We start from the raw sequence: 10,987 nt of genomic DNA on the forward strand, positions 1-10,987 counted from the left end.
GGCCTTGGGCTCCTGGCTCCCACATCTCCTCTCCATGACCCTTCCCTTGTCTCTGCCCACAGCTTCTGCACCCCCCCGAACCCTTCTCCCCTGCCCTTACCCTTGCTCCTGCACAGGGCACGGAGGACAGCCCCAGCCCAGCTCTGTAGCAGCAGTGCTGGTGCCATGCTACAGCTATAGGACTGGGCTGCCTCCTCCGTACCACTGCTTTCTCCACTGTGGGGGGGATGAATTAAAGACTACCCTCTAATTAATTGCATTCCAAACATGGAAAATTATAATACATTTATCTATTTTCCATGTATAGAAAGTAATTATCGGGGGTGGGGGGGGTCATCTTAAATTCAGGATCATCTTGGATTCAGGTAATAAGGAACTTTGTAAGATAACAATGACAGTAAGGTGGGGGGAAGCGTTAAAAATAGTTATTTCATGTGAAAAAGCAAAGTTAATTCATTCACACTCTTCAGCTTTAACACTAGGATCAGTTGTTTTCAAGCTGATCTTCGTATTACCTTAACCTGCAAGCAGCATAACAAATGGTAGGTGACTGGGACACGAGTCCTGGGCACCAATGTACAAGGGGCACCACCTACTTGCTGCTGAATCCACAGTTGTCCATTGCTGCTGGCAACTAGAAATGGTGACACTCGAGGATCACAGCTGACCCTGTTTGTGAGGTAGCTGTGGGCTAGTGCCCCTACTCTTCTTGTCAGTCTAGATCCCCTTATGAGCCAACTACTCAGGAGTTGCGTGGAAAGGTGTCAGCATGGTCAGCAATCACGGGTTAATGCAGCACCACCCCTCCCCAGAGCCGATGACTTTGTCACTAGGGTGACTGGAACGAGATGCACAGGCTGCAGTACAGTCCTAAGAGCATCTGTGCACCCTGTAGCCCTTTGGCTGCTGGCTGTGCTGACACAACCCCTCACAAAAGCTGCCCAGGGTACAACCCTTACCAGTTATGTCTCTACTATCCTGAATTGTGAAGCGAGTTGCTGTGGAAATGTGGCCGCATCTTTTTGCCTTCTGGCATCATAAACAATGTGCTGATCCAGAGTCTTCCTGCACTGAAGCTATACCTTTGCTTTTTGAAGGATCTCAGTTAGGCATTGCTTTCTAGCATATATATATAGCATATGTGAGACCACACCAAGACAGATAGGAATCAGATACTTAGCTCCTGAAAGAGAAACCCTATTCCCATCCTAGAGATGCTGAAATAAGCTACTAGAAGTCACACATTATTTCCCTTACCCACTACCTCCTAAGTGGAGATGAACAGCTCCTTTTTCATAAGTCACAAGCCATCAGATAGTAACAACTAGCCATTGCTACCACCTGTGCATTTTACTTATTAAACACTCTGCATTTTGTTTTAACAATACCAGCGAAGTCTGGATTGTCAGTATACCAAATAGCAGGAAGGAAACCAATTTCTTCTCTTACTTTAGGGGCATATTGCTTAGCCACAGGGTGGCAGGTCTGAAGTTACAATGCCATGAAGTTTCTTCACTTTACAGCGTGGAGTACTGCAAACCTAAGCTTCTTCCTCAACATTGCTGTGTCAAACACAGCACATAACTGCACACAACCTGCCCATAATGCCAGCTGCACTCCACACAGGGTGTTCCTGTTCATCCACCTGCCAATTCTCCATGCTTATACCTGTAATTCAGTGCTATAGCGGGGATTAATGTTCCATCAATGTGCTTTCGTGATTTCTCTGTATTTTATTTAACAAAACATTTTCCCTTTATATACACGTGCACCTTTCCAATATGTTTAAATTTTGACCATGGTGGAAGAAATGTATCAGAAAAAGGAACATCAGTGATGGACTACAGCTGATGCTGTATTTTTTTAAAGGCAATTAAATAAATTAAACAAAGGCCTATTTGTTTTCTTCATATGAGAGGTAAGGTGTTGTTGATGGGAGTATGAAATACTGATGCATCTTAACCCTTGAACCAGCCACTGTAAATGAGCAAGACAGCTGGCTAGAAAGATGAAATCTGCATTGCAGAGGTTTCTGCATCTTGAGAGATTAATTTTAAAGTCCAAAGTTTCTGTAAATTGAAGGCGGCCTCTTGGCCAGCAAGTCTAGTTATCATTTCCAGGTCACATATCTTCAGTTTCTGCACTGCTGACAGGTTTGGTGTAAGCCTGAAAAGGATATCCCAGCATATGAAAAAGGCTTCCTAAGAAAAATTCAGTTTTCAGACAACCATCCATTGGAGGAGTTTGCAACCAGCTTGCTGGTTCAGCCAGGCACCTTTTTTCTCCAACTTTTCTGGGAACTGGAAGAGGTAGATTTGTCAGACTGTGACTTTCTCTATTACATTGTCCTCATCTGCTTGAACTGTGACGGTGGCTGACTGACCGCACATATGCTGGTGATCTTTCCAATCCTGCAAGGACAGAACAGATAGAGAGACACTGATTTAGTGACTGCAAATGGCAACAGCACCAAGAGGAGGTTCAGAAACCGCCTGTTTATATGCTCCCCTCAATGGTCCCAAAAAGATCTGCCAACCTTTATAAACTATATTAAGGAAGCACTTCCTCTGACAGAAGAAGTGCAGTGATGGCTTCCCAGGGCTCTGCAAAACTAAACCAATTTAGTAGAGTACATAATGAGTGCTGCATCAAGCTGACATTGCAAAGGGGAATTAACTAGGTAAACAAGCAATTCTCCAAGCTGGACTCCACTCAGGAGAGCAAAGCCAGCTCCCCAGACTGTGGGAAAAGGACTTGCAGGAGCTTGAATACTCCTAGATGGTTAAGAGGTTTGTTTCACCCCGACCTACAAGACAACACACACCCCATTAGTGCAATGATGGGACTCGGATTCAGTACAAAAAAGGGAAAGTTTACCTTGCACTGTATCACCAACCTTACCACCTGCAGTATGCTTCTCTACCTGTTGAGCACATCGGATTGTGCTGGGGGAGCCAGCATTTTAAGATGCAGCTGCCAACAGCTGCATGAAACTCCAGTATAGCACAATTTGCCTGGCATCAACAGTGGGCCTGCTGTTTGGCTTGTCTGGAATAGTTAACAATCTTGTCTAGTAAAAAAGTTAAGTTGGGTCTATTCAGTGCCATATGCACTGGCCATCTTGCATTACATTGGATTGAAATAACCTGGTAGGGCAGCTAGTCCTCAGACCAACTGAAAACAGCATGCAAATTTAAAGTGGCTACAGCAGCACATGTTCATTCATTCCTGGAACATTTTAATGACTCTACACAGCGAGTAGAAACCGCAGCAACAATTGCTCTTTCTTACAAAGCAGAAGTAAGTAGATAACAGAGGAGAAGACCATTCATTGACTATTAAAACACTCTGATGATTATTCTCCTTGGTGCCCTTGACAGCAACTAAAGTACTTTTTCAGTTCTCCTTGGAGGCCAGACAAGAAACAGATGCTGAATGTCTCAGAAATGGTCTGCAGCAAGTGTTTAGCATACAATTTGACTTCATCTTACCTTTCCATGCTTGATTTTTCCCTTCACTTGAGAAGTCCCGAGGCACTTCCTGGTTTGCTTAACCCATCCCACAGTATATTGGTAATATCACCAATGTAATTTGGGCTGAAATTTGGGCAGTCAGTGACATGATATAACAAGGTCTTGTGGGAAGTCTTTTACAAATCAGGATGTGCCAAGGTTGCTATAAGAAAGGCAGGCGTCAGTGCATATTTTTGTGTCTAATGTTCCCTACAGCTCACCTACTGAGGCACTCAACGGCCTGCTTCAGGCTTAGGTTTTCATTTTGTCATTGGGAGTTCACCTTTAAAAAAGTGATCTGGAAATGACAGGAAACTCTTTGGAGTATTATTGAGAGGTGTGGCAGCAACACCAGCAATGGTTTTCCTGAAAAATGCACATAGGTTATATGAGCAGTGTGTTTATGTTTACAAAGCAAGTGCAAGGGCATAAGTGAGGCCGTGGGAGCACTCTGAGGGGAATGAATACACTGATAGTTCATGTTTTCTTTGCCAGATGGAGAGTAACAGAAGCTCCCAGTGACAAAGAAGAGCTTGTCACAAAGTGGAAATACATGGCAGGAGCATGGGCTCATAGATGTCTCCTAACTTATGAGCCTGGCTTGAGGACAGGGATATGCTGCATGCAACATACATCAATTTAATCTTTTAATGAAGATTTTACTTATGCAATAAGTAAGGTAATAAGGCAGGTGTTACAGAAAAAGAACCATGCCTCCTTATTCACTGATTGATAAAGCATCCCTTCCCTATCACAGCTGCTCCCTGGTTGGCACTCTGCTGGTAATAACGTAACTGCTACAGGTCAGCAGTGGAGCAGGCAGGCTGCTAGCGATGGACTACAACAGACCCCCGGGATGGCAGCAGAAGTATGAACAACCCAAGAGATATTGAAAATGAACTACCCCAAATATAGGAGCCTGCCATACTTTCATAGGCAGCCCATAGGCTTCCATCCCTCAATGGCTATGTCATGTTGATGCCACACTGAAGTATGATGAACAAGGTCTGTGGAACTGAAAGCCCACGCTGGAATATGGGTGTGCAGGTAGGAATATGCAGGTGGGGCTTCTTACTGTGCTTATTTGTGGGGTGTTCGGCGCAAGGCGTGTACGTGTCTTTTTCCAATCAGGCCGCTTGCCTTTAGAGAAGGGTACGTGTGACTTAGAAAGAATCCGTTACCTTCCGCTGGCAGAAAGTAGAGCAGTAATTCACTTTGTGACACCCAGTGCACTCGTTCATAGCCTCCCGGCCACAGTTGACACAGGACTGCTGTGAGAACAGAAGATGGAAACAGTTAGGTGAGGCAGAGCTTTTCAACTCAAAAACAGTCTCGGTTCACAGGGTGGAGCTCACAGCTGTGCAGAGCAGAACCAGCATGATGGCGGCTGGACATAGCTTTGGAAAGCCTTTCTCCCTGCCATTATTAGCTGAGGTCCTTTAAGAAAGCAGAATAGTTTTGCCTGCATTTCTGAAGAGCAAACAGCCATTGCAAGGTCTGAATTATACCTTGAGTCAGCAAGGAAACCTGGTAAGAGACAAACCTTCTTCCAAACCTCTTTCATTGGGACTGGCCTTATTTAACTAATGACCCACTCTAACAGACAAACAATGGAGGGGAAAGGATTTACAGCTGTGGGCTCTCCTAATCCACCACCTGCTCTTAACATCTCTCCGCATGCAGAAAAGAGAACTTGATCCTAATTAGCCATAAGTAAATTTTAAATAGCAGTTACTCCAGCACAGAGATTCCCAAACTATGGTACATACCCCTGGGGGTATGGCAAGACATTGCTGGGGGGTATGCACGAGAAACTCTATAATGAAGGATTTAATTTTCATTATAATAACAATTGGCATTTAAGGGGTTAAAATATAAAACTTTCTGGTAGGGGTATGTGAACAGCTGGTAAATCTGGAAGGGGATACACAATAAGAAAACATGCGAGAACCTCTACTCTAGCAGAATCTTTGTCTGCTCATATAATTTACCCCCCCAATTTTAATTGAAGATACACTGTCTTGGTTTTTTTTTTTAGCCATGTCCTCAGCTCCTTTACACTAGTTTAGTTAGTGCTGGCATGGACCACCAAAGTACTCCTGGAAGCTCACCCTCCAGATTCCCTTTTCCCTGTTTTTTTCTCCCCAAACAGAAGGGGTCTGATACATGCAAAATACTCTGCACCAAGTGTGAAGCAACACCTAAATGTATTACGACAAAATCAGACTGAGTTGCAGCAGCCTTTGCTGTGCTGGCTGAAAATGACAATTATATGTACATTCAAAACAGAACATTAACAAAAAGTAAAAGGGATGGAGGACAGCTATTATGAAAGCACAGGGCCAAGTAAGTGCAGCTTCACAGACAAAGGATAGATGGATTCTGAAACTGCAAGTCACAGTACTTAAATGGTATTTTGGTGTCTGTCACTGTTTTTATTTCTATAAGATCCGATTAAAAGTGAAAAGCAGCCACACATTGAAATGGATGAATAACTAGAGCAAGAGTCAATGTTTTACAGCTCATTCAGTATCCAACCCTTAAAATTACTGGTATGTCATTAGTAAATGGCAGCAATGGTGTACAGCCACCACAGGACGCAGAGCTTGGCTGTGAATATATTGTCACCGTGGAGCCATTAACACCGGCAATATTTAGTTCAGTTGGTTCCTCTCGCTTTCAAGCACAACTGATTTAACATTCAGTGCCCTGATTAACACTCAGTTTGTCACACCATCTGTTTGCAAATCATCTCCATACCTAGAAATAAAGTCAGGGCAACAAAATTATCTTCAGACCATGATCATGTTTGGATAAAAATGCACACACTCAAGGATGGACAATAAGCTGTCAGAGCCTGTGAAATCTATCCTTAGCACAGTTGGTCAGCAGTTCACATGATACTGTGCGCCCTTGTCCCTTGGCTTTACCTGTGGCAAGCTGAAGGGTGTTTTTGATGTCTAAGGCCTTCTGCCTGCTAGTTGTACATGAGGGTTGCTCCTTAGGTTTTTTGGAACAGGGTAAACTAAGGACGAGCAAAATACGGTCCGTGAGCTGGATTCAGCCTGCCAGGGACTTTTATCCAGTCTGTGGCACCCACCAACAAATTGTACCCCACCCAGCCATTCTGCCCACGAGGGTGGAAGCAAGGTGCCCATGTATACCCTCCCCCTTCCCCCAACATATCCTAATTCCACTTCACTCGAATGCTTGTAGGCAGAAGGGCCCTGCCTGGCCAGCAAGCAGCTTTTGTGCAGGGCTGCTGCCGACACTGCTGCAGCTGCCAGGGGACCTGCTCAGCTTCCCCGGTGTCCCGCTCGCTCTGGGCAGCAGGTGAAGAAGCGGCAGAGGTGAGGGCAAGCTGCAGCGGGGAAGACAGAGTGTGGGGCTGGAGCTGGCGCTCAGGTGGGCAGCATGCAAATGTGAGGAGGATGGGGGGCATGGGGACCCCAGCCACATTACCCTCATAGCTCACAGTCCCTGCAGGTAGTGGTAGCAGCATGTAGCTTTGGCCAGCGCTGTACAAAAGGGCAAGGGGTGCAGCCCAGCCAGGCCTCCTCTATCGCCAGCACTCCCCACCCACCAACAAGAAGCCTCATGTGCTGGAGCCGGCTGCCTGTGCCGCTTTTTACCGCACAGGTTCTGGGACTCTCCCAAAACTGGAGGGGAGCCCCAGCCTCTGCTTCCATGCGGAGTCCTGGGACCTGCATGGCAGAAAGTGGAGAATGCAGCTGACTCCAGCACATGGAGCTTCCCTCCGGTGCAAGTGCAGAAGATATGCATGCATGAAGGGGAGCCCTTGTGATATACCCAGCTGGCCAGGCTGAGCCCCTTGCCTCCATGCGCAGCACTGGCCAGACCCACACGCCACCAGGCATGAGCACCGCTGCCTGCTGCAGCATGCAGGGAGGGGCTGCATGCCATGGGGAGAGTGTGGAGGAGTCCCCACCTCCCTACCCCTCCCTCACACCCCACAAACCCAACACCCTGTCCCCACAATCCCCCACATACCCTGTGTCCCCCACACACAGCCTCACCCCCTCACAAACCCCTCCACAAAATATTTTTTGTAATCAAATTAAAATATGTTATAGCAGGTTTTTAACTTTTAGCATATAATTTGTTTTTTTTTCTGGTTCTAAGATGGCAACCCTTCCTCCCAATAGGAATACTTCCAGGGGGCAAGGGGAGGGACTTCTGGTGACAAAGGCCAGGGGTTAGGGGCGGGACCTTCTGGTCCCAAAATGGCAATAGGGGTGGGGCTTTCTGTGTGGCCCTCAGAAGCTCACCAAATCTTGTTAAGCAGCCCTCCAGCCAAAATAATTGCCCACCCCTGGGTTAGACAACGCTTATCTTGGATGTTTTAGATAGGGATGACGCTGCCTTGAGCAGGGGGCTGGACTGAAGGACCTTCTGTGCGTCCCAGCTCTACTTTTTTCTGATTTAAGAAAATATAGAGAGGAATGGCAACAAAAATTAAAGACAACTAAAAGTCCTTCTTCAGGTATATAGGGAGCACAAAGAAGGCGCAGAGTAGCATAGGACCCCTATAGGATGAACTAGGGCAATTAGTGACAGATGGGGGGACAAAGCTGAGCTCTTCAATGAGTTTTTTGCCTCTGTATTCCTGAACTCAGATCAGGACAAGTCTCCCAATTGGATCACAGACAGGCACAAAAGGGAAATCAGCCCACCAACTGCTAGCATCACTTAGTGAAGAGACACCTGGAGGGGATGGATGTGTTTAAGTCAGCAGACCTAGGTGATCTTCATCCAAGGGTGCTGAAGGAATTGGCCGATCATAGAAGAAGCACTGACATGGCTGTTTGAGCACTCTTGGTGCTCAGGTCAGGTCCCAGAGGACTGGAAAAGGGCCAGCATGGTCCCTATTTTCAAGAAGAGGAGGAAGGATGATCCGGGTAACTATAGACCAGTTAGTCTTATCTCTGTCTGGAGTACTGCATCCAGTTTTGGGCTCCACAATTCAAAAAGGATGTGGAGAAGCTTGAGAGAGTCAGAGACGAGCCACGTGCATGATCAGAGGCCAGGAAGACAGACTTTACGACGACAGGCTGAGAGCCATGGGGCTTTTTAGCCTGGAAAAGCGCAGGTTCAGGGGTGACCTTGATGGCCACCTATAAGTTTATCAAGGGTGACCACCAGGATCTGGGGGAACGTTTGTTCACCAGAGCGTCCCAAGGGATGATGAGGTTGAATGGTTATAAACTACTGCAAGACCATTTCAAGCTGGACATAAGGAAGAATGTCTTTACTGTCTGAGCCCCCAAGGTCTGGAACAGCCTGCCATCGGAGGTGGTTCAAGAACCTACATTGAACACCTTCAAGAGCAAATTGGACGCTCATCTTACTGGGATCCTATGACCGCAGTTGACTTCCTGCCCTTTGGGCAGGGGGCTGGACTCAATGATCTTCTGAGGTCCCTTCCAGCCCTAATGTCTATGAAATCTATCCATGGGAAAACCTTTGAAAAAATTATTAAGGATCACATTTATGGAAGTCCAGTGGGGAAAGCCATCCTAAAGGACAACCAGCATGGATTCACAGCAGGTAGATCCTGCCTGACTAACTTTGTTTCTTTTTATGACCAGGTCACAAAATGCTTAGATGCAGGAATCGAGGTAGATGCCATGTACTTGGACTTTAAGAAGGCCTTCAGTATGGTATCTCATTCTGTTCTCACAGATAAACTAAGTGGCTGTGGCATAAATGATTACATGGTCAGGTGGGTGGCAAATTGATTTAGGGGTTGCACCCAGAAAGTGGTGGTGGATGGATTGGTTTTGACCTGGAAAGATGTGGGCAGTGGAGTCCCGCAAGACTCAGTCCTGGGACTTGTGTTGTTCAATGTCTTCATCAGCGACTTGGATGAGGCTGTGGAAAGCACTCTGTCCAAATTCACAGATGATACCAAACTATGGGATAAAGTTAACACACCAGAGTGTAGGGAACGAATCCAGGCGGATCTGGACAGGTTGGAAAAGTGGGTGGAACAGAAGAGGATGCAGTTCAATAAGAACAAATGCAAGGTGCTGCACCTAGGGAGAAGGAATCACCAGCACCCTTACAGGCTGGGGAAGGACCTTCTCAGCAGCACAGCAGTGGAAATGGATCTCAGAGTCACTGTTGACTCCAAGATGAACATGAGTTGTAAATGTGACAAAGCAATCAGTAATGCTAACCACACTTTAACGTATATTAGCAGGTGCATGATAGATAGGTCCAGAGAGGTGATACTTCCCCTTTATGCAGCACTGGTCAGGCTGCAGTTGGAGTACTGCCTCCATTTTTGGGCGCCGCACTTCAAGAGTGATGTGGACAATCTCAAGAGGGTTCAGAGGAGGGCTACTTGTATGGTTGGGGGCCTGCAGGCAAAACCCTACAAGGAGAGATTAAGGGCCCAGGATCTCTTCAGCCTCTGCAAGAGAAGGCTGAGAGGGGATCTTGCGGCCACCTACAAATTCATTGGGGGGGGGGCAGCAAGGAATAGCAGACACAAGGGGTGACCCTTGGAGTAACTAGAAACAATGGCCACAAACTGATGGAGAGCAGATTTAGGTTAGATATATCAGGAAGAACTTATTTGCAGTAAGGGTGGCCAAAATCTATTATGGACTTCCAAGGAAGGGTGCTCTCCCCTACCCTGGGGGTCTTTAAGAGGAGGCTAGATGTGCACCTGGCTGGGGTGATTTGACCCCAATGCTTTTTCCTACCCAGAGCAGGGGGTTGGATGCGATGATCTGCTAAAGTCCCTTCCAACCCAAATATTCATGAATCTATGAATGTTTTAGTACCCAAAACAGGGCACAACCATTATGAAAAGCCTACTGAGTAATTCAGCAGAAGGCCCAATTTTGAGTCATAGCACCCAACGGTGATAGGAACCATGCAAAGGTGATACTCAACTTACAAGAGAGGAGAGCTTCCTGTTCTTTGCTAACAAGACCTACCAACCAGGTAGGAACTGCATCAACACAGCTCAGAAGGACTTACTTCTACTTGCCTCCAGGAAGTGCAATGGGACTTGTGAAGATGAAATGTTATGTTTAAGAAACAAAGAGTTTGTCAGACCTCACTAGAGGGGACTATGGTTTGGTGTCTGATTTCTGAGGGGACAAGTCTGAACATTTCAGAAAGAGTGGTTTTGGGGTCTTTTTTAACTACATTTTGAGTTGGGACAAGACAAGCAAAAAGGTCACTAAAGAACATTCTGAAAGCACATGATCTTTACAGGCAGCCAGAAGGCAAGACAGTCCAGCACCTTATTAATTAACTTGGTCAAGGTGCCACCCTGCCCTGTCCACCCAACTTTGGACTAACATGGCTAACTACCTCTCTTTAGAGGTAGGATTTACATTTCCTAGTGTGATGTGTTAGCCTCGTACTTACCTTGATGATGATTTCTGTTTTTCCATCCACATCTTCTGTTTGTTGAAATAACTGGTTTTGATACTGCT

At 46.2% G+C, this 10,987-nt stretch overlaps 1 protein-coding gene across 4 annotated transcripts in view; it reads right to left on the bottom strand.

Annotated features, from left to right (window-relative positions):
* Window positions 1-407: 407 nt before the first annotated feature.
* DEAF1 (DEAF1 transcription factor) overlaps window positions 408-10,987 on the bottom strand; it is a 41,602-nt gene continuing 31,022 nt past the window's right edge. For 2 of the 4 annotated variants that reach the window (XM_090032397.1, XM_090032395.1), the window contains exons 11-13: window positions 10,920-10,985; window positions 4,694-4,783; window positions 408-2,411 (exon numbers count right to left, since the gene is read on the bottom strand). In XM_090032397.1, the coding sequence (XP_089888523.1) occupies window positions 2,319-2,411; window positions 4,694-4,783; window positions 10,920-10,985 (249 nt within the window). In that variant the 3' untranslated portion in view covers window positions 408-2,318. Of the gene's footprint in view, window positions 2,412-4,587; window positions 4,784-10,919; window positions 10,986-10,987 lie in introns of those variants that run through there. The other 2 variants (XR_016440213.1, XR_016440214.1) reach the window with 2 other exon arrangements.

The sequence above is a fragment of the Crocodylus siamensis genome, chromosome 2 (assembly GCF_052110815.1).
Source record: "Crocodylus siamensis isolate JL-2025a chromosome 2, ASM5211081v1, whole genome shotgun sequence".
Classification (NCBI taxonomy): Eukaryota; Metazoa; Chordata; order Crocodylia; family Crocodylidae; genus Crocodylus; species Crocodylus siamensis.